The sequence below is a fragment of the Lithobates pipiens genome, unplaced genomic scaffold (genome assembly GCF_037356315.1).
Source record: "Lithobates pipiens isolate NorthernLeopardFrog02 unplaced genomic scaffold, aLitPip1_a1.2 Scaffold_30, whole genome shotgun sequence".
Classification (NCBI taxonomy): Eukaryota; Metazoa; Chordata; class Amphibia; order Anura; family Ranidae; genus Lithobates; species Lithobates pipiens.
The window spans coordinates 168676379-168700541 of NW_027507791.1; the positions used below are offsets into that span (position 1 = coordinate 168676379).

The window sequence follows — 24163 nt, forward strand, 5'->3', positions numbered from 1 at the left end:
TGGGTTAGAATGCAGGTCGACAGCTGTAAGTTTAATGATAGTGGTTACATCTTGCCAAAACTGTTGAATTGTAGGACATTCACAAAAAATGTGGTTGATAGTCCCACCCACCGCGCACAATGCCAACAGGAGTCTGGGACCTGGGGGAACATACGGTGAAGTTGGGTGGGGACCCTGTACCGTCGAATAAGAATCTTATAAATGTCTCCTGTACCCACATGGCAATGGATGACTTTTGAGCAAAATGGATAAACTTTAGTCTTTGGGCAGGAGTAAAAACCCTGAGCCAGATCGGTTACCCATTTAGTGAGAAATGGAGGGACATGTTCTTCTCCAGGGTGAATCGAGGAGGAATATAGCAAGGAGAGGGAATGATGAGTTTTGAAATGTTACCCCTAGTGACCAGGAAAGTACTGCCCAAGGTAGGATGCACGCACAGCTCTCTAGCTATGGGGGAAGATATCCAAGGCCAACTCAAAGCCGTACCCCAAGAGTCTTCCAATTCCTCAGAAAGCTAGAGCTTGGCCTCCCCATGGCAATGCCAAGCAACAATCCTGTTGAGATGTTTGGCCCTATAATATGTCTGAATATCCGGAAGAGCAAGGCCCCCTTAGGCCTTTGGTAGCGATAGTCTCTGCAGCGTCTGATGTGGTTTCTAATGTGACCAGACAAATTTCCAGAACTGTGAGCCAATAGTGCAAAACAAAAGCAGCGGAAGCCGTATGGGAACGGCTTGTAGTAGAAAGAACATCCGAGGTAGCACTGTCATTTTGAAGGCATTGCACCAGTTAAACCATGTCACGGTTAAAGAATGCCAGTACACCAGGTCTTCCTTCAGTTTGATAAGAAGTGGCTCAAAATTGGATTCATATACAGTACAGACCAAAAGTTTGGACACACCTTCTCATTCAAAGAGTTTTCTTTATTTTCATGACTATGAAAATTGTAGATTCACACTGAAGGCATCAAAACTATGAATTAACACATGTCCAATTACAGTGGTGTGAAAAAGTGTTTGCCCCCTTCCTCATTTCCTGTTCCTTTGCATGTTTGTCACACTTAAGTGTTTCGGAACATCAAACCAATTTAAACAATAGTCAAGGACAACACAAGTAAACACAAAATGCAATTTGTAAATGAAGGTGTTTATTATTAAAGGTGAAAAAAAATCCAAACCATCATGGCCCTGGGTGAAAAAGTGATTGCCCCCCTAAACCTAATAACTGGTTGGGCCACCCTTAGCAGCAACAACTGCAACCAAGCGTTTGCGATAACGTGCAATGAGGCTTTTACAGCGTCCTGGAGGAATTTTGGCCCACTCATCTTTGCAGAATTGTCCTAATTCAGTTACATTAGAGGGTTTTCGAGCATGAACGGCCTTTTTAAGGTCATACCACAACATCTCAATAGGATTCAGGTCAGGACTTTGGCTAGGCCACTCCAAAGTCTTCATTTTGTTTTTCTTCAGCCATTCGGTGGTGGACTTGCTGGTGTGTTTAGGATCATTGTCCTGCTGCAGAACCCAAGTTCGTTTCAGCTTGAGTACACGAACAGATGGTCGGACATTCTCCTTCAGGATCTCTTGGTAGACAGCAGAATTCATAGTTCCTTTTATCACGGCAAGTCTTCCAGGTCCTGAAGCAGCAAAACAGCCCCAGACCATCACACTACCACCACCATATTTTACTGTTGGTATAATGTTCTTTTTATGAAATGCAGTGTTCCTTCTACGCCAGATATACTTGGACACACACCTTCCAAAGAGTTCCACTTTTGTCTCATCGGTCCACAGAATGTTGTCCTAAAAGTCTTGGGGATCATCAAGATGTGTTGTGGAGAAATTGAGACGAGCTTTGATGTTATTTTTGCTCAGCAGTGGTTTTCTCCTTGGAACTCTGCCATGCAGGCCATTTTTGCCCAGTCTTTTCCTGATGGTGGAGGCATGAACGGTGACCTTAACTGAGGCAAGTGAGGCCTGCAGTTCCTTGGACGTTGTTGTGGGGTCTTTTGTGACCTCTTGGATGAGTCGTCGCTGCGCTCTTGGGGTAATTTTGGGCGGCCGGCCACTCCTGGGAAGGTTCACCACTGTTCCATGTCTTCGCCATTTGTGGATAATGGCTCTCACTGTGGTTCGCTGGATTCCCAAAGCTTTGGAAATGGCTTTATAACCCTTTCCAGACTGATAGATCTCAATTACTTTCTTTCTCAATTGTTCCTGAATTTCTTTGGGTCTCGGCATGATGTGTAGCTTTTAAGGATCTTCTGGTGGACCTTACTGTGTCAAGCAGCTCCTATTTAAGTGATGCCTTGATTGTGAACAGGTGTGGCAATAATCAGGCCTGGGTGTGGCTAGAGAAATTGAACTCAGGTGTGGACAACCACAGTTATAGTATGTTTTAACAAGGGGGGGCAATCACTTTTTCACACAGGGCCATGATGGTTTGGATTTTTTTTCACCTTTAATAATAAACACCGTCATTTACAAATTGCATTTTGTGTTTACTTGTGTTGTCCTTGACTATTGTTTAAATTGGTTTGATGTTCCGAAACACTTAAGTGTGACAAACATGCAAAGGAACAGGAAATGAGGAAGGGGGCAAACACTTTTTCACACCACTGTATATACTGAACAAAAAAGTGTGAAACAACTGAAAATATGTCTTATATTCTAGGTTCTTCAAAGTAGTCACCTTTTGCTTTGATTACTGCTCCGCACACTCTTGGCATTCTGTTGATGAGCTTCAAGAGGTAGTCACCTGAAATGGCTTTCCAAGGAGTTCCCAGAGATGCTTAGCACTTGTTGGCCCTTTTGCCTTCACTCTGCTGTCCAGCACACCCCAAACCATCTCGATTGGGTTCAGGTCCGGAGACTGTGGAGGCCAGGTCCTCTGCCGCAGCACCCCATCACTCTCCTCCTTGGTCAAATAGCCCTTACACAGCCTGGAGGTGTGTTTGGGCTCATTGACCTGTTGAAAAATAAATGATGGTCCAACTAAACGCAAACCGGATGGAATAGCATGCCACTGCAAGATGCTGTGGTAGCCATGCTGGTTCAGTATGCCTTCAATTTTGAATAAATCCCCAACAGTGTCACCAGCAAAGCACCCCCACACCATCACACCTCCTCCTCCATGCTTCACGGTGGGAACCTGGCATGTAGAGTCCATCCGTTCACCTCTTCTGCATCGCACAAAGACACGGTGGTTGGCACCAAAGATCTCAAACTTGTACTCATCAGACCAAAGCACAGATTTCCACTGGTCTAATGTCCATTCCTTGTGTTCTTTAGTCCAAACAAGTCTCTTCTGCTTGTTGCCTGTCCTCAGCAGTCGTTTCCTAGCAGTTATTTTACCATGAAGGCTTGATTCACACAGTCTCCTCTTAACAGTTGTTCTAGAGATGTGTCTGCTGCTAGAACTCTGTGTGGCATTGACCTGTTCTCTAATCTGAGCTGCTGTTAACCTGCGATTTCTGAGGCTGGTGACTCGGATGAACTTATCGTCCGCAGCAGAGGTGACTCTTGGTCTTCCTTTCCTGGGGCGGTCGTCATGTGAGCCAGTTTCTTTGTAGTGCTTGATGGTTTTTGCCACTGCACTTGGGGACACTTTCAAAGTTTTCCCAATTGTTCAGACTGACTGACCTTCATTTCTTAAAGTAATGATGGCCACTCGTTTTTCTTTACTTAGCTGCTTTTTTCTTGCCATAATACAAATTCTAACAGTCTATTCAGTAGGACTATCAGCTGTGTACTGTATCCACCTCCTGCACAACACAACTGATGGTCCCAACCCCATTTATAAGGCTTGAAATCTCACTTATTAAACCTGACAGGGCATACCTGTGAAGTGAAAACCATTTCGGGTGACTACCTCTTGACGCTCATCAACAGAATGCCAAGAGTGTGCGGAGCAGTAATCAAAGCAAAGGGTGGCTACTTTGAAGAACTTAGAATATAAGACATATTTTCAGTTGTTTCACACTTTTTTGTTCAGTATATAATTGGACACGTGTTAATTCACAGTTTTGATGCCTTCAGTGTGAATCTACAATTTTCATAGTCATGAAAATAAAGAAAACTCTTTGAATGAGAAGGTGTGTCCAAACTTTTGGTCTGTACTGTAGTTTGAATGGGTCAAAAGTTATGTTGGTGCCTAAGTATTTAATCACCGTTGATGCCCACTGGAAGGGAAAAGAAGGCCAGGGTCTCCGGATCATGCCAGTGTCTGCGGAGATGTTAAGGGCAGAGGATTTCCCAAAGTTAATTTTGAAATGGGACAAAGTCTCATACACCTGTAAAGCCTTTAGGAGGTTTGGCAGAGAGGCGAGTGGATCTGTAAGAAAAAAGATCAGGTCATCAGCCAACGCTTTTACCTTATGGTCCCCTGAGGATTTACAATAACCAGAGATGTTAGGATTATCACGGACCATGCAGAGGAAGGGTTCCAAGGTCAGTATAAATATCAGGGGAGAGAGGGGGCAGCCCTGCCTTGTCCCGTTCAATATGTCCAAGAAATCAGACTTTGTCTCATTGAATTTTACAGCGGCAGAAGGTCGTGGGTAGAGAGCAGAAATCCAGCTAAGCATGGACGTCCCAAGGCCAATATGTTCCATGGTCGCTCGTATGAAGGACCAGTGGACCCTGTCAAATGCTTTGTCTGGGGATCAGGGAAATGAGAGCATTTACCGGCATAGACTTCCCCTCCACCAGAGAGTGGAGGGCTTTATCCAAGCGTGGCATGAGTAAAGTACAAAATGTCTTATAGTAAACGGCAGTCAGACAGTCAGGCCCTGGTGCCTTTTCTGGTTTGGACTGAGCGAGAGCCTTACATAGTTCCTCCTCCTGTGATAGGAGACTCTAATTGTTCTCATACAGAGGAGGAAAAATTAGGGCATGACAGAAGATGCAATGCAAGTGCGAATATTTGCAGGATGACCTAAAGGTTTCTGGGGAAGATGTTGGGTCTAGGTGGTATAAACCACTGAAGGAGGAGTGAAATTCAGCAGCCATAGCATCCAATGTAGACAGTTTTTCCCCTGAAGATGAGGTGATATGTGGGATATAGGTCAGGGTACGAAGCTCATGGAGCATCCTCGCCAGGAGATTGACGTTTTTTTTTTTTAATTCGTACATAGTACGATGGGACCATGTCAATTTCTGTTTTGTTTCATGAAAAAGGAGGGAGTTGGTCTTCACAGGTCCTAAATAGCTTGCAATGTACCGAACGGCAATACTGGTTTTGTGAGTGATTTCAAGGCGACAAAGACAAGCAAGTAGGGTGTCAACCTGAACAGTCCTTTCCCGCTTCAAACATGCTCCTATCTTGATCAAAGTGCCCTATTTACTGGCTTGTGGTCTTCCCAGACCACAAATGGGTTATCCACTGAATTCTCATTTAGGGAAAAATATTCAGAGAGGGCAGCTTCCAATGTTTAACAGACTTGGGGGGATTGGAGAAGAGCCTTATTGAGATTCCAGGATGGAGCACTCTGTACTGCATTTGCCCATTTGTAAGGTGAGGTGTACGGGAGTATGTGGAATCAGGAGATATTCCAAGCAGAAATAGGTTTGATGTGCTGAGGAGAAAAAGGAGTAGTCCCTCACGTGTGGATGTAAAAGATGCCAAGGGTCGATAAGTTGTAGAAAGTGAAGTTATGCCTTTAGGCATTTAAGGGGGGAATATGAAAGATGAGACACACCCCTAGAGACATCCAAGGCTGGGTGAATGGCAAAGTTTAGATCTCCGTCGAAGATCAGGGTTCCCTTCTGAAACTCCAGGAGTTTTAACCCCCTGCTAGTGACCAAAAAGGGTTAAATCCATCTGCAAAACACCGGCGGTGTTTTGCCGGCGGTATATCAGCACTGCCCCATTGATATCAATGGGGAGCAGTGGTGGAGGAGCGGTGAGTTCCCCACGGCAAAGAAGCTGCTGGCAGGACTTTTTGTGAAGCCCTGCCAGCGCACCGCTCCAGTGTGAAAGCCCTCGGATTTTCACACTGGAGTGAACAGAGCTGCTTTTTTCAGGTGCTATTTTTAGCTGGCAGTGTGAAAGGTGTCTAAATGCATTTCTTGGAGGAAGACCACTTGCGACTTGCTTTTTTTCAGGTCCGTTAGGAGTCTGAAATGCTTTTCGGGGACACCAAGACCCCTGACATTGAAAGAGGTGAATTTAATTGTGACCAATGCCATTCTGGTGTTCAGGTATAGCTACCAAAAGGAAGCAAGAATGGAACACGGGAGGGGGAACAGAAAAGGAGGAGGAAAGAAGAGCAAGAGGGAGCAATCACACAAGAGGAAGAGGACAGATAGAGAGAGGGGGGAAGAAGTCATCTCCTGGAGAAGAAGAAGAAGAAGAACGGAAGGCGGCGGCGACAGAAGACCGGGCCACTGCCTGTAAAAGAGCTATAAGAAGGCGCGGTGGCCCGGCAGAAGAACCGAAGAGGGGGACAAGACCCCCGAAGTCGGGAGAAGAGGCCGGCGGCGAGGAAGAAAGCCGGACTCCTCCGGTAGCAAAAGAGCTACAAGAAGATAGCGGAGGAGTCCGGCGAGAAGACCCCCGAAGACGGAAGACCCCCGGAGCTGTGCAATAAAGTATTTTATCTCGTGTGTTGTGTTTTTTTTTTTGTACTTTTATTTTACAGGTGAATGGGTAGGGGTACATTGTACCCCATACTCATTCACATAGGGTGGGGGGCCAGTATCCGGGGGCCCCCTTATTAAAGGGGGCTCCCGGATTCCGATAAGCCCCCCGCCCGCAGACCTCGACAACCAACGGCCAGGGTTGTCGGGAAGAGGCCCTTGTCCTCATCAACATGGGCACCCCCCCATGTTGAGGGCACGCAGCCTGGTACGGCTCAGGAGGGGGGGCGCTCGCCCCCCTTTCCTGGCCGGCCGGGTAGCGTGCTCAGACAAGGGTCTGTTGTGGACTTGGGGGGACCCCCACGCCGATTTTTTTTCGATGTTGGGGTTCCCCTTTAAGTCCATACCAGGCGGCGGGGCCAGCGACGTCTCCTTCGTGGGCCCCACCTACCTGGAGACCCGCTCGAAATGAGCGGACTTTTCTCCGGGCGGGAAAAGTCAGTTCATTTCAAAAGTACGGCGGACTGGCACACACACGGCCATACTGTCCGCCGAAATGCGAGTACGACGGACAGAATTTCGAAAAATCCGAAATACTTAGTACGCCGTACTGCACGCTGAAAAAGTCCGCTGAAGCCCACACACGAGCGGACTGTCCGCTGAAATGTGTTTCGGCGGACTAAGTAGGCCATACAGTCCGCCCGTGTGTACGTGGCATAACAGTATTAGTAGCCTTGGGATTTTAAGAACCCTTTCTCATGTTATTTCCCAGGCAGGACAGTACTCATGCCGATGCTCGAATTTGTGCTTAAAGTGGCCTTCAGAGCCCATATTACACAAGAAGTTGTCCTTCCTACATCCCTCTTGGGGAGTAGCCAAGAAGTTAGCCCATCAGATGTGGGCCAAGCTTTAAAATGTTAGATCAAGGGGTGTAGTCTGGACATGGCACCGTGAGAACGTTTGTTGGAGAGCTCTGCACAGTCCAGCCACTACAGACAGCTGCAATTCATGCCTGGAGACCTGCCCTAACTGCCGGGGAGCCTCGGAATGTGGAGACAACCTGCTACATCCTACGCCAACACTTGGCTCCCACACCTCGCCGCTACCCCCAAGATGGTGCCGCTGCAAGTTGGACCGTCCAGCACCTCTGATGACCCTAAGAAGCTGCCCGCATGAGTGACTGACAGGTGAGCCCCTCTCTCAAGCATCCTGTCCGACATCTCCCATTCTGTCACCAGAGCTGCTGCGTGCAGACTCCTCCATGGGCTCCACTATCCCCCAGGCTTCAGGAGCACTGCATGAGGTGGGCATCAGGGGCTTGCTGGCAGAGCTGCCCACGTGGCAAGATATCCAAACAATGGCTGCATCCATAGTCTCTGCTCTATCTAGGGAGATACATGACATCAAGCAGCAGATGGACACAGTGGATGAGCGGGTAGCTACCTTGGAGTCCTCCAAGTTTACAGTTGACACCCGGTTAGAGGCCATGGAGGCACATCAGGCCACATATCGCCTTTCCACCTCATTATCCAGAAGCAAGGTTCCTCGTTCTACCTATGCTCCACCTGAACAGCTTCAACCACTGTTTCAATTCCTTGATAGGCCGGGTCATGTACCTGATTGAATGCAATCACTTCTACAGTTTGATCCTCCTGGCCCACCTTCTCCAAGACTGAAGAGGATCCGCAGGGCCCGGGCCCGTGTGTCCAGCAATGAACCACCCAGATGCACCTCACCCACCCTGGAAAACTAAAATACTGAGGTTACCCCATTGCTGTGTTCCTTGGCAGTGGAATCTCTGCCTTATCACGAGTTGGTAGTTGCAGTTCTATGTGTAGCGATGATGTCTTGATCCATTCACCTAGACCCTGATATCACTAATGGGTTGTTGTGGGTTTTGGTTATTTTTTTTTCATGCCATTTCTGGGTTCTGGATCAACCCTTCCATACATACACCACCATTTAGTGAGGTGGTTGCCCAGGAACAAACACAACGGAACTACCATTACCCATAAACAGTTGCACTCTATCTACTTAGTCCGCAGGGCCTTCCGGGGCTCTTGGTGACTAACTTATGCCTTGTGTTTATTGCTCATGTTCAATGTTAGTGCCTTTTTATTTATCACTGTTTGTCCGCTGGTGGGTTCCCCGCCTCAGAAACTGGCCATTTCCTCACCCTTCTTTGACAGGTGTGACCGGAGAAAGTCTTATGCCGCGTACATAGGACCGGACTTTGAGGGACTAGGTCCGTCAGACTTTCGACGGAGTTCTGACGGAGTTCTGACAGAGTTCTGACGGACTTTCCGAATGAACGGACTTGGCCACACACAATCACACCAAAGTCCGATGGATTCGAACGTGATGACGTACGACTGGACTAGAATAAGGAAGTTCATAGCCAGTAGCCAATAGCTGCCCTAGCGTTGGTTTTTGTCCGTCGGACTAGCATACACACGAACGGATTTCTCGGTAGGAACTGGGTCCGGCGGAGTTCCGGCGGAAAAATTTGAAACGTTCCATTTCTTAAGTCTGTCGGATTTTTACAAATCTAAAGTCCGCTGCAGCCCACACACAATCGAATGGTCTGCCGGAATTGTTCCGTCGGACCTTTGATGTCGAAAAGTCCGCTCGTGTGTACGGGGCATTAGGGTCACTGGAGATTGAATGATTTTTTTTGGCGCTGCTGAGGCGTGGAACTCAATGAGCGGATTCCTTAACATTGCTGGGTCCTCGCCAAAGGTGTGGGACTATTAGATCAGCCTGGTGGCCTCTTTACTGGGTGGTGGCATGGGCGGGTTCCAGGGGTCCCCTTTACTGTTTGACTACAGGAGCCCCAGCTCACTGGGGGTACATGATCTTACGCATTGCCTATATGCATTGGATTTTCTATCTCCCAGTTTTGGTCCTATTGGGGTTGGGGGACCAGCCAGAGCCTGGGAGCCAAGGTTTATGTTCATCTGCTGGTCATCAGCTAATTTTCAGTTGCAGTGATCTATATTGCCTATATATGTGTATGTCTGCTTTTGCAGACGTAAATACAGTTGTCGGAGGTCCATTCTCTGCATGTCTCTCCCCTGGGCTAAGTGGCTCCCTCCGTTCTTTCACCACACTGATGGGCATATATTTCTGTTTCATTGATTTATTTTCATGCTCTTTTTAGTGGTGTATGTGATTTCTTACCTATGTTGCAGTTCTCTGGTCTGTGCACCTCTGCTGTTTCACCTCCTGACTTTACCATCACCCCAGTTAGGGTTTCCCCCCGCAGAGTGATTTATGCTAGCCCTGTGGCTGCCCTATTGGTCTGACTGGTTGAATATCCTTCCACATGGTACTCATCTTTCCAATGACCTCTGTTAATTTCTTGACATGGAATGCCTGGGGTGTACATAACAAAGTTAAGTGTACAGCAGCCCTCACATTCCTTAAATCACAAAAACCTGACATTGTCAGGGCTGGGCTCAACCCTTCCTTCTCTGAGCTGGCCGCTCAGCTGTTGGCTAATTCCCAGCTCCCATCTCTCTCCACAGTTACCCAGCTGTTTTTGATCCTGCTCGTCAGTCCTGCCTACTTAAGCCATCCAGTCCAGAGGAGCCCTGCCTTCGCCTTGGTCACATCACAACTATCTCCTGATAGATAGATATTCAAATACTTTATTTACCATCCTTGTATAGGAATAATGAAAACATTCCAATCTGAATGAAGATACAATTTACTGTTAGGTTGATCCAGGTTGTGCGATTTCTGGGAATAACGGAAGTGTTGCCTATGCGTTTCACGTAAACCCTGCTTCGTCAGGGCCTTTTAGAACAGCACAAACAGCATGTAAATATTAAAGATGTCCTTGAGATTAAAAATTACAAAATTAGCTATATCATAAAATATCAGGTAAAATATTAAAGGTACATATGTAAAAAAACATAGAAAACTCCTACACCATTTTAGGGTGTTTTATAATTACCCGTTGGTATAAAATACTAATATAACATAATGATATTCTTTTTAACAAAAGTGCAGTTACGTGTCATGTCCAGCAGTGTCTTATGAACACAGCAATTCTTAAAAAAAAAAAAAACCCCACATAGTGGATGTTCAAATTTCAAATACAAGGATTAGACGTTATTAATACTAATTAAAGCCACTTAAAGCATGGGCTAGATTACCACTGGGAGTAATGGGTCTTATAAGTCTAATCAAGATGATACCAAGATTTTGTATGTGATGTGGCATGCCCCTCTCTATATACCCCTAACATTATTTAAGAAGTGACTTGTACCTAAATGCTGTATGTGCATATGCTGGAAGCATTACCCCCTGGTGATATACTGCTAGGTAACTGTTTTACCTACCCCTTTTATAGTGATCTAAAATCTGTTCATTGAATACCGAAACCAAGTATTACCATAGTAATAAGCTGTTATTGTTTTTACTTACTTTACTTTGCGTGCTCAAGATGATTGTTTTTTTTCTTTGTTTTGTTGTTTTACATATGTATCTAAACTTGTAATATGTAATATAACATTTTTCTTTTCAATAAAGTTGGTTTTTGCAATAAAAAATAAAAAGATCAAGAACAATGTTTGGGTACATCCTTGAAGGCCACAGCATCTTCTAATGGTAAATGAATCTATATGGCCAATCCCATTAGGGACATACAGACCAAAGGGGTGATTCCAAACCCTGCACACCACCTTGTTCAAAAGGGCATTATTTTGACATTCTGCTGTGACAATATGCTCCAGTCTTGTAGAACAAGCACTTGATTCAGTCACCATAAGGAAATTGTCAAGCCGTCCTCTGGAGGCACTTTAAATACTTCCACAGCTTTAATTCTACTTAAAAGCATTTCACCAAGCTTACAGAAGAGACTAAGGAGGATTGATTGGCCTGAGAAGGCTCTGAGACCAGTTTTAATGGCCCTGAAAGGAAGACTGGAATTCACCTTGCAGAAGGTGAATTCAGCAATTCCTTTGAAGCAGGGGTCGGTAACCAATCTATTGTGAACTACCAGTCAACTGCTGGCAGGTGACGGGTAGCTTACAAAGACATCCCTGCCTTGCTGACCCATCACTCTATTCAGAGTGGTGGAGGAGCATGCTCAGCCAATCCTAGCCTGCAGATGCAACCCCTGCCCCTGCATATGTGTGGCTCCGGGTCAAGGAAAGCCTCTGTAATAGCTCAGGTGGGTTCTGGCTCTTGCATGTACATGCCCAACCTCTGAGTCATGTGTGCAGTGAGCCTACCCCTACCAACCCCTACCAACCCGCCTGCTCTCCAATCCATACAAGGCGCTTGTGGGATGGACAAGAGTGGAGAGCTGGCGGGGATCAGTGCCAAAACATGTAGATAGGCCACAGCAGCTTTCCTGCACCACGCTACATCTGGTAACAGCTTCTGTACCCTCCGGACCCCGCAGTACTATTCCCTCCTGGGCCCCAATACCATACATTTCTGACCCCCCAATACCATACTCCCCTGAAACTCCAGCCCTCCTGATCCCCAATACCATACCCTCCCAAGCCCCCTGTATCATTCTCTCCTGTCCCCTCGCCCCATGACCTCCTGACTCCCTAGTACCGTGTCCTACTGACCCCATGTCCTCTGCCCTATTGATCCCTATACACTGCTTTTCATCCTACTGACCTCTGCACACCGCTCTACTTCCTATTGACCTCTGCAGACCTCTCTACTTCCTACTGACCTCTGCACACCATTCTACGTACTGCTGACCGCTGGACTCTACATACTACTGCCTGCTGGACAATATTTCTATGCCCTACCTACTATTAACTCCTGTACATTTCCCTACATGCTACTTATACTGGCCAGAAATCCGAGCATATAGCCAGGGCCTGAAATTAGTTAAGAAAATCAGTCTGCAGTACCAGATGTTCTGATTGCATAATGGCCTCCAGTATCAGCCTTGTGGGGGTCACCAATTACTCTCCAGACATGTAAAATGTGAATAAAAGTGAATGCCAGGTTTTTGACTGAAGCTAAATGTTAAGGCAGGATACGTTTATATTTTTACAGTGACATTCATTTTATTGGATTTTTCTTAGTTTTCTTCATACCGTCTTTACTATTTATTGGGGCTTGCTAGTCAATGGTGTCACTAAGGGGGGCCAGAGGGAGCCCTGACCCCCCAACATTGTGCTGTGCCCCACCATGTGCCCCCCCAATTGAAACATCTTTTGTTTCTTTAATGTATCTGGTGTCCCGCATCTCTCGCTGTGAGTGGACGCAAGCTCTCCTGAGAGGCAGAGCGTCCTGTCAGCTCCTTCAGGGGATTTATCCCCCTCCCTCTGCTCGTTGACACTCTGCAATATGCGAGACAAGCACAACCACATCCAGCGATCAGCTCCCTCCCCCTGCATCCTCATTGGCAGGGAGGAGAGCGACTTCAGGAAGGACAGACTCCACCAGCACAGAGGCGACCAAGCCTCCCATTTCTGTATCAGTAAAAAAGCAGACTGACTTCTCCCATCCGTAGGACAGGAGAAATCAGCCTATAAATTCTGAGACTGGTCGCTGCAGCTCTGTAAGAGTGTCTATGACACTCTTACACACAGTTCAGCAAACACATCCACCCCCCCTACTGATGGGAGATCAGAGAGGAATAAAGCTCTCCTCCTCCTCCCACCTCTGCTCCTCCTGTGTCTTCCCTCCCCACCCACCACACTATCCTTGGTGTGCAGATGTATCTGGAGAGAGGGGATGTGTGGGTGGGAAAATGAAAATCGGCACCTGCAGAATGCAGATTACTCTATGTGTGTGAATGATGCTTTAGCTCCCAGCCTGGACCTGTGGGTGAGTGTGAGTGCACACTGCAGTACACTGTAATAAACGAACTGTCCTTATCTTGATCTCCCTTCCTTCTCTCCCCCATCTGTCTCCCTCCCCCTCCTGTTCTTTCAAGACCTTCACAGACTTAGATAGTACTTAGCAGCCACAGATTGCAGGAAAGAAATTTGCATAATTACCCCCATCAGCACAGTCACTGGACAATTGTATTCTCCCACAAACAGGGATTATCACTAACAACCACTAGTGATAATCATAAGAGAATCTGGCAGGCTGGCTGTACCCAATTTGATCGATCAACTTGGTACATTCAGTCTGCTCATTAATGGTTTAAGGGCCAGTTCACACTGTACTGCAGTGCAAATCACATGCGATGTCCGTACAATGCAATTTCAACCACACAGATAGTATGGCTGAAATCACATCGCATTTGGACTAAACTCGCACAGGACCCTTTTTTTGGTCCACACCAGAATTGGATCGCATGGTTGTTCACACCTATGCAATTTGATTCATGTCCGTACTGACAGTTCGCAGTGTGATATGCGAGCTGAAATAGGGGTGTCATTAGTGTTGTATGACACTCCACAGCAGTTCGCATATGGCAATGTGAACTGCCGTGCAAGTCAGGTGTAATTTGCAGGGTTCCCAAATTGCACTAGTGTGAGCCCAGCCTTAATCTCAGCCAGTTCCAGATGAACCAGCCGAGATTTAAACTATCTATGGCTAATCTTAGCTCTTAGGCAGCCCATACATTGATCACTTTTTTCATTCAACTGTTAGTTTGAATGAAAAAAATAAATACATTTTCCAATTCTCACATCTACACATCCCAGGTGGATGGGGGAATCCTCCCAGTGTGGGCCTGCGGCAGAACTATCAGGGTTGCCGTCCTGTCCCAGCTATTGAGAAGCGCTGTCTTCCCCTGCATGTAACCATAATGTCACCAGCACTAGGTCCTAATAAACTGCCGCCGCTGCCACGGAGACAGACACCAGACCAGCGCGGTTAATAGCAGGGGCAGGACAGCAAGAGTTGGCCCCCCTACTTTTGTCCTTGTCCCCCATGTGCCCCCCTAAATATGAAAGCTAGAGACGCCACTGTTAGTTAAATTCTTTCAGAATAAAGGTGCCTTACCCCTGTAATCTTTGATCTCCTTCATGTTGTCCAGGTAGATCTCCACCTCTCAGAGGTTTCCTACCCCTGGTTTAGAGTGTCTTAACCACATTCTTAATTAATTGTGGCAACGTGGCCACCATTATCCTCATCACTGTCTGCTTGAACAAAGTAGGAATCATACAGTCATGTATATCCACATCTTGTTTGGAAGTATCTGACAAGGGTTGATTTGCATGAGATGGTTCTGAGACTGCTCATTGGCAGAATGAGGGTGAGTGGAAGAAACTCCTTTTAGAATGTATAGACCATGTGTTTAATAAATGTGACAGCCTGTTAGGTTGATGTCTTTATTCCTGGTTGCTTAAACCCACATGGCTTATATAGTCATACTCACCCATATCTTCTTTTTGGAAGAGTCTGAAGAGGATTGTTTGCCTGGGAGGCTAGAGGACTGCTCACTGATAGAATAGATCCACCTTTCACTGGGTGAGTGGAAACACTCCTTTAGGCTGGGTTCACACCATTGCCACATTCGGCTCACAGCAGGGGTCCGGTGCCTCCTGGTTCACCGTTTCATGTCCCATTTTAGCCTGAATTTTAGGCTGAATTCGGACCTGAAATGGACCAAAAGACACACAGTGTTTTTTTTGCAAAATGCACCAGACCTACTGCGCAGATATGTGAACTGGTTCCATAGAGAGCCGGTCACAATCTCCTGCTATTGCGAATTGGATGAATACTGACATCCCGCATCCAATTCGCAATGATGTGAACCCAGCCTTAGAGTGTATTAGCCTCATGTGACAACATGTTAGGTGTTGTCATCTTGTTTGCTTGAAAAAAGCAATATTCATGCAGTCATGTCCATCCGCATCACCCTCTTTGGAAATTCCCAAATAGGGCTGTTTCGCCTGGGATGTCTAGGCGACTTCTTATTGCAGATAACCTTTTCAAAGGACAAGTGGAAACCACTCCTTTAGAGTGTATTGACAATGTGTTTATTGAATGTGACATCCTGTTGGGTGTCGTCATCTCTATCCTTGGCTGCTTGAACTAGCAGGATACATACAGTCATGCTCATTCGCATCTTCCTCTTTGTAGAGTCTGATGAGGGCTGTTTTGCCTGGGAAGGCTATGAGACTCTACTTACACCGCTACATCCCACACGAGGACCCAGTGGACCCCAGGCAAGCCTGTTAGCCGTGTTAAAAACTGCCCCGAGGACCAGCAGAGGTGCTTCCTGGATTATGAGTCATTTAGCTGGTACACCAGGTAGAGCAGCACGCCAAGGTTCTGCCCATAGGAAGAACGCAGAGGCTGCAGGTGGGCTTAAATATATGAGGCGCTGGAAGCATGTGGGGGCAGGTCCCATACCCAGCTGTGCTGACATTTAGCCATCAAGGAAAGATGCTGTCAGTCTGCTGTCAGAAAACATTGATCAACATTGCAGCCAATTGGGTGCAGCTGCTGATTAATGAAAATTCTCCAACATTCCCCTTCAAGGGAAGTTCACCACTAGAAGTGGATCGAAATTCAGCTGGTCCTTGATGAATAAGCTGAATTCTGATCCATCTATGGCCAGGTAATCTGTGATTTATATTACATTTTTGTTTTTTGGTTTAGCTACGCTTTAACTTTACTAAGTGAACATTCTCTCCCTGTTTAGTAGCTCAGGGCTAATGTTACTAACGTACATTGCTAGTAATGTGTAGTGTAATTCTAGCACACTGTAAGGTATGATGCAGCTAAATAGTTTGATTCATGTACTTGTCTTGTTATGTTATGCTCAAGTTGCTTTACTGTTTCTTTACTTAGATCAAGGCTTTCTTGGCTTGTCGGATGATGAGATCTGCCTACTTAACTGCAGTTAAACAAGAACAGGAAAAAGCTATTCAGCTAGTACAGGAGGTTTGGCAAGTGGCACACAATTTGCATGACAGTGTGGTCCAAGGAATCTGCTCCAAGTGGCTTGTTGAACACCCCCCACTTTCACAAGAAGGGCAGTATTACACATTACGTAAATAAATGTGCTCATATGTCAGAACTTATTTTTGGTTCCGCTTTGACTCTCAATACTGACTATAGAAATGATCACTCATAAGAAATATTTTTTAGTGTTTTTAAAACGGATGAATGCTTAGCTTTATTCTTTGGACAAGATTTCTTTGAACAAGAATTATATGAAAAATAAATACCTGTTTGTGAATTTTTACACCAAAAGCTATGGTTTTCTATTCTGGAAACTTGCAGATCAATTTTCAAAAAACTAACAGTATATTTGGAAATATGTAAATATTCATAGAAAAGGGGTATTTTTCCCCATGGGTGTTTTCTCAACTAGTGAAATTGCAGTTAATTTTAGTTTGTTTGTATTGCGCTTTATATATCCAATGGCTAATCAACAAATTTCTACCTCGGAGTATCCATACATTACAAGGTTTTATACTAGCCTTTTATATCATTTGTACAAGCTACACTGGAATTTATTAAAAATACAAACACCAAGCTTTACTGCCTAGTAAACAAAAAAAGTAATTTCTCAGAAGTAAAACAGTTCCAACTACAATAATAAATGTAAACAACATTAATACAGATGAATTGAAGCAGAACTAAACTTTCTCAATCAGCATTAACTACTTTTAATCCTTATTGATGCTGCTAGCATTAGTAAATAGATAGAAAGGTATCATTGTATTTACAGTGCCTTGAAGTATTCATAACCCTTGACATTTTCCACAATGTGTCATTTAGAACCAAATATATAAATGTATGTTATTGAGATTTTATGTGATAGACCAACACAAAGTGGCACATAATTTTGAAGTGGAAGGAAAATAATAAATGGTTTTCAAATTTTTATTTTACAAATAAATATGTGAAAAGTGTGGCGTGCATTTGTATTCAGCCCCCCTGAGCCAGTACTTTATGCTGCAATTACAGCTGCGAGTCTTTTTGGGTATGTCTCTACCAGCTTTGCACATCTAGAGAGTGGCATTTTTGCCTATTCCTCTTTGCAAAATACAGGCAGTCCCTGAGTTCCGAATACAATAAGGACTGTAGGTTTGTTCGTAAGTCGAAGTTGTTCATAAGTCGCAACACTGCACTTGTAAGTAACTTACGGTCGGAACACTACATTCGTAATTGTTCGTAAGTGTAACTGCTGCCTGTGCATGGTTGTGGGGTGTTCGGGGCGCTTGCTATGTTATCTGGGGCGTAGTGTGGCAGTGTGGGATGTGTCCGGAGGTGCTAGAAAGGTATCCAGGACCAGCACGGAGCACAAGTGGCCGGCATTTGAGGCCGTTCGTTAGTAGGAGTCGTTCGTAACTCAGGTGTTCGTAACTCCGGGACTTCATGTAGCTCAAGCTCTGTCAGATTAGATGGAAAGTGTCTGTGAACAGCAATTTTCAAGTCTTGCACAGATTCTCAATTGGATTTAAGTCTGGACTTTGACTGGGCCATTCTAACACATGAATATGCTTAAATCTAAACCATTTAATCGTAGCTCAGACTGTATGTTTAGGGTCTTCTTGCTGCAAGGTGAACCTTCACCACAGTCTCAAGTTTTTTGTAGACTCTAACAGGTTTTCTTCTAAGTTTGCCCTGTATTTGGCTCCATTCATCTATTCATCTTTCCATCCACAGCTGACCAGCTTCCCTGTCCCTGCTGAGGAAAAGCATTCCTACAACATGATCCTGCCATCACTATGTTTCATGATGGGGATGGTTTGTTTAGGGTGATTTTCAGTGTGAGTTTTCCACCACGCATTATCATTTTGCTTTTAGGCCAAAAAGTTACATTTTGATATCATCTGACCAGAGCACCTTCTTCCACATGTTTGCTATGTCCCCCACATGCCTTCTCGCAAACTGCAAACAGGACTTCTTGTGGCTTCTTTCTTTCAAAAATGGCTTTCTTCTTGCCACTTTTCCATAAAGGCCAGATTTGTGGAGTGCATGGCAAAAAGTTGTCCTGTGGACAGATTCTTCTACCTGAGCTGTGGATCTCTGCAGCTCCTAAAGAGTTTCCATGAGCCTCTTGGCTGTTTCTCTGACTAATGCTCTCCTTGCCCAGCCCATCATTTTAGGTGGACGGCCATGTCTTGGTATGTTTGCAGTTGTACCATACTCCTTCCATTTTTGGATGATGGATTGAACAGTGCTCTGTGAGATGTTCAAAGCTTGAGATATTTTTTATAACCTATCCCTGCTTTAAACGTCTCCACAACTTTATCCCTGACCTGTCTGGTGTGTTCCTTGGTCTTCGTGATGCTGCTTGTTCACTAAGGTTCTCTAACAAACCTCTGAGGGCTTCATAGAACAGCTGAGATTAAATTACACACAGGTGGATTCTTTACTAATTAGGTGACTTCTGAAGACAATTGGTTCCACTTTATTTTATTTAGGGGTATCAGACTAAAGGGGGCTGAATACAAATGCATGCCACACTTTTCACATATTTATTTGTAAAAAATTTTGAAAACCATTTATCATTTTCCTTCCACTTCACAATTATGTGCCACTTTGTGTTGGTCTATCACATAAAATCCCCAAAAAATACATTTACGTTTTGGTTGTAACATAACAAAATGTAGTAGATTTCAAGGGGTATGAATATTATTTTAAGGCGCTGTACTTGTTTTCAAGTTTTTGTTTTTTTCAGTTGCTTCCTGGTTTTTGGCCTAGGCCAAAATTATGTCATGCATCCCAGGAGTCTTCATAGGCATTTATTTCTTTCATTGGGAGTAACGGCTTTCTCAGCTAAGCACACTCTTGTCTGGCTGCTTGAGTGAAGGAAGTAACTGCTACATCAATCATCTTGCCCTTATTCAAGATGGCTGTGACTAGAACTGCAACATGGTGTTTTTCAAAGTGATTTCTCAATGTGTGAGTTTGTTTTAAATATTGAAAAAAAAAATGATTTAAAGAACGTTTTCAGTTTGTGATGCTCAGGTAGAGTTTAGATTAGCATTTTTCAGAGAGGTCTTTGTTCTTAAAGGGAATAGGAAGATGCAAATAACATTTTATTATTTAAAGGATAAGTTCACCTTTAGCAGCATGTTTAATTTTACACCCATATTTAGGGGGTAACATGCTCCTATGCACCGACCTCTAGCTGCCAGAGTTTCCCTATCTGTGACAGTGTCCACACAACCGCTGTCGCATTCTGAAAACGGCTCAGCCACACAACACAGCCACGTCATTCATTCACAGGAAGTCCTGTCAAACTTGGAGTATCAATGAACTGTGATTGCACTGACCACCATGCTTGTAGTTCATTCATACTGCCTACTGCTCAGGAACTGTCTGGCCATGGGCTCTGCAGGCTCCTGGGGAGAAAAAAATCATGTGCATTTTCCTGCAAAAATATGTGCATTTGTTATTTTTTTCACAAAGGAGAACTTAGCCTTTAGGTAGAAATAGAATAGAAATAGCTTGCATGTTGTGATTTGTGTTCAGAATGTCTCTATGCAAGAGCATTGCAGCGGTATACTATTTGTATAAAACAAAGGCACTATGAATAAAGGTATTTAAACATTATCAGTGTCTTTGTCTGTTTTGTGTGCTTTAAGTTCCTGAGATTCAAATTTTTTTTTAAAAGGAGTTCTGCTTGGTTTTATCACATTTAAGTTAACATTTTCAATTTACATCACTAGAGATTGTTGATCCAAGAAATGTTCAATTGCCTGAGGGGTTCAGGGAGGAATTTTACCCCTTGTAGAGTAAATTGGACCAAGCTATAAGGATTTGTTTTGCTTTCTTTTGGATCAACTGTGGGCATGAGGTTATGTTTATGTAATTTTCCAATATTTTTTTTTTTTTCTGTACTGGTAAAACTAGGTGGACTTTTTAACCTTGAATTTTTATTTGAATTCCCTAGCAACAAACAGTATATATAGTACATGCAAACTTCCTGTGTGTTATCCTTTGTTATCCTTTTAAATGCCCTGTGAGTGCAGAATAATACCTATTGATCTTCCAAAAATACATTCAACTCCTAACTTCTTCTTATGTGGGCTGAAAACACACAGCATTATATTTGGAGTGAGTGGTGTCAGTCCTTGCTATTTTACTTAACCACTCTCACTCTCTGATATTTACAACATAAAGGCTAAATCATTCGGTAGTCCGAGATGAGAACTAGAAAGGCTGTTTGCAGGCAGTCTGCAGAGGACATAGGACTGCTCTGAATTTCTAACAAGAGCAACATTTTTTTTGCTTCCTTTTTTCTTTTCTTGTTATATCAAGCTAATATAACAATGGTATGTTGGTAACAGACCTAAAGGAAGCAAATAAGAGACATTCATTGCTAGGATTTACATGCACTTTAAAATACTCTAATGCCTTAATACTATTTCTACCTTTTAAACGCACATAATTTGAGGGTAATTTCACTTTCGTGGGGAAAAAATAGTGTAGCGGTACCCTCGTAAGGGCTGCTGATTTGGTTACTAGCATCCGCCAATCATCTTGCTGCCAGCCCCCATTGACCATTTTAAAGACCATGAACAGTCATTTTTCTCAGTTTTGTTGCTTTTATTGTGGGGTACATCTTGGATGGGAGAAAAGGGAATATGAGATGCCCATGATACAGCACATTCTTACAATTGCTTGTGGCCTTGGCCTTTTATTTTTGTATTTCTGTGTTATAACTTCAAAAGGAACCACTCTGAATAATTCCCATTTGTAAACTGGAATGATATCTTCATGAATCAAAGAGCCAGGAGCAGCACACAGCTGTTCCCTCCAGCCTCCATAAATCTGACAGTCACCCAGTCTTTGGAAGGTACTACCAATGTGCTAACCAGGCCAGAGATGACAAGGCATCTCCCCCCAATGACCTGACACATGGCAATAAGCGGACTACTGATTCCAGCCAGTCCATCGCTAACAATGCTGTGTTCCCCGGGCCACAGCATTCTACACTGCTCTGACAAGTTTCTCTTCTTCTGTTACACTGACCTTTCTCCTCCGGAACAGTTCTGTGTCCCTGGTCATAGAACGCTGCTCACTCTCCTCCGCTTGACTACTACTTCCTCTGCTTGATCCTCTTTACATCCAGGTCCTGTGTTCCCTGGTCACAGTAGACAAATGCCTCCTGAGAGATGAAGATTTCTATATTTCTCTCCTTCCTAGCGATTCCTCCATCCCTCCTCCGTGTTTGCCGCACCCCCCCCCCCCCCCCCCAAGTGGGGACATGTAGAAAAGCATCTCAGACTTCCATTCTGTCTTTCTGCTCCACAGAACTCCTCCCTGGAAGCATGTGACCGCAGCTTATATGGGAGGCCTGTCCCCTTCCAAGGCCAAGAGATAATTGATCAGGGATCCTCACATGAGCTACCTGCCACTCAGGTCTCAGGTTCCACTTCTCTTCCAGAACAATCCATCTGAAAGCAGAAAAGGCATCTCTGAGCCAAAGTATAGGTGACCACACCCCCCACTACACTAGACACTCCCAGTCCCATATCACAACAACCAGGCCTGAAATTAAACACAGGCCTAGCTAAATTTACCTGCACTTGGGCCCTGAGCTAGAAAAATACTACTTTAGCACCCAACTTTAGGTAGAGGGTGCTACATTCACCCCTCACTAAAATCACAACTGTCCCCAGTTGTGGGTAATATAAATTGAAAAATACCTCCTTAACCAGTTAACAACTGGCCCATAGCTGAATGGCAGTTACAGGGTGGTTGCTTAACTCTGGGAGGACGTACTATGATGTCCGCCCAGAATTCAGAATTCCCCCCAGGGGGCGCGCACTCGAGAGCATCCATGACCGCCGGATGTCAAATGACAAAGCGATCACTTGTAAACAAACCGGCATCCTGTTATGATGCCTTTTCCTCCCTCCCCTCTTTGTACTGATCGGTACAGTGGAGGGGGAGAGATCGGTGGGCTGGATCTGTAGTGCCCAGAGCTCTGCTCACCGACAATTAACCCCGCAATTCCCTGCCAATACTCTATAATGCCCTGCCAATACTCTGCAATACCCAGCAATGTCCTGCCAATACTCTGCAGTACCCAGCAATAATCTGCAATATCCAGCAATGCCCTGCCAATACTCTGCAATACCCAGAAATGCCCTGCCAATATTCCGCAATACCCAGCAATAATCTGCAATACCCAGCAATGCCCTGCCAATACTCTGCAATACCCAGCAATGCCCTGCCAATACTCAGCAATACTCTGCAATAGCCTGCAATGCCCTGGCAATACTCTGCAATACCCAGCAATGCCCTGAAAATACTCTGCAATACCCTGCCAATACTCTGCAATACCCTGCCAATACTCTGCAGTGCCCTGCCAATACTCTGCAATACCCAGCAATGCCCTTCCAATACTCTGCAATACCCAGCAATAATCTGCAATACTCAGCCAATACCCAGCAATACTCTGGAATAGCCTGCAATACCCTTCCAATAGTCTGCCATAAACTGCCATACCCAGCAATACCCAGCCATACTCGGTGATACCCTGCAATACCCAGCCATACCCGGTGATACTCTGCAATACCCAGCCATACTCGGCCATGCTCAGCCATACTCGATACCCTGCAATACTCTGTGATACCCTGCAATACTCTGTGATACCCTGCCATATTCGGCCATGCTTAGCCATACCCAGCCATACCCAACCATGCTTGGCCATACTCGGCCATACTCGGCCATGCTCAGCCATACTGGGCCATGCTTGGCCATACCCAGCCATGCTGGGGTGTACTCGGCCTTTGTATGTGGCCAGGCTGTGGAAGTCTCACACATATGGTATCGCCGTACTCAGGAGGAGTAGGAGAATCTATTTTGGGGTGCCATTTTTGGTATGTACATGCTATGTGTTAAAAATATTGTATATAAATGGACAACTTTGTGTTAAAAAAAAATGCATTTTAACCACTTTCCACCTGCCAGCTGTCATATGACGTCCTTGAATTTGTGCAGAGATATCTGAATGATACCTGTAGCTACAGGCATCATTCAGATATCAGCTTTTTCAGCCGGCGATTCCCTACACCATAAGGATGATCATAGTGGCTGTTCCACTGCTTGATCGTTCTTACGAGAGGCGAGAGGGGACATCCCCCCCTCCCACTGCCCTCCGGTGCTTCTACCGACTCGCCAATACCATCAAAGCCAGAATCGTTTTTAAAAAAAAAATTTATTTCAGGCTTCCCAGTCTAGAGGTGAGATGTGGGGTCTTATTGACCCTATATCTCACTGTAAAGAGGACCTGTCATGCCATATTCCTATTACAAGGGATGTTTACATTCCTTGTAATAGGAATAAAAGTGATTAAAACATTTATTTTTGGGGAAAAAAGTGTCAAACTAAAATAAAGTAAAATGAACAATTAATTATTTTTATTTTTTAAAGCGCCCCTGTCCCCATGTGCTCACATGCAGAAGCGAACTTATACGTAAGTCCCGCCTACATATGAAAATGGTGTTCAAATCACACGTGAGGTATCGCTGTGAACGTTAGAGCGAGAGCAATAATTTTGGCTCTAGACCTCCTCTGTAACTCAAAACATGTAACCAGTAAAAAAAATTTAAGCGTCGCCTATGGGGATTTTAAGTAGCGACGTTTGGCGCCATTCCACGAGCATGTGCAATTTTGAAGGGTGACATGTTAGGTATCTATTTACTCGGCGTAACTTCATCTTTCACTTTA

The 24163-nt window shown here is 44.8% G+C and overlaps 1 protein-coding gene across 6 annotated transcripts in view; it reads left to right on the forward strand.

Annotated features, from left to right (window-relative positions):
- Nucleotides 1-16717, forward strand: part of ZFYVE26 (zinc finger FYVE-type containing 26) — a 1794472-nt gene extending 1777755 nt beyond the window's left edge. For all 6 annotated transcript variants that reach the window (XM_077465059.1, XM_077465061.1, XM_077465063.1 and 3 more), the window contains one exon: nt 16313-16717. In XM_077465059.1, coding sequence (XP_077321185.1) covers nt 16313-16522 — 210 coding nt within the window. In that variant the 3' untranslated portion in view covers nt 16523-16717. The remainder of the gene's footprint in view (nt 1-16312) is intronic.
- Nucleotides 16718-24163: the final 7446 nt, after the last annotated feature.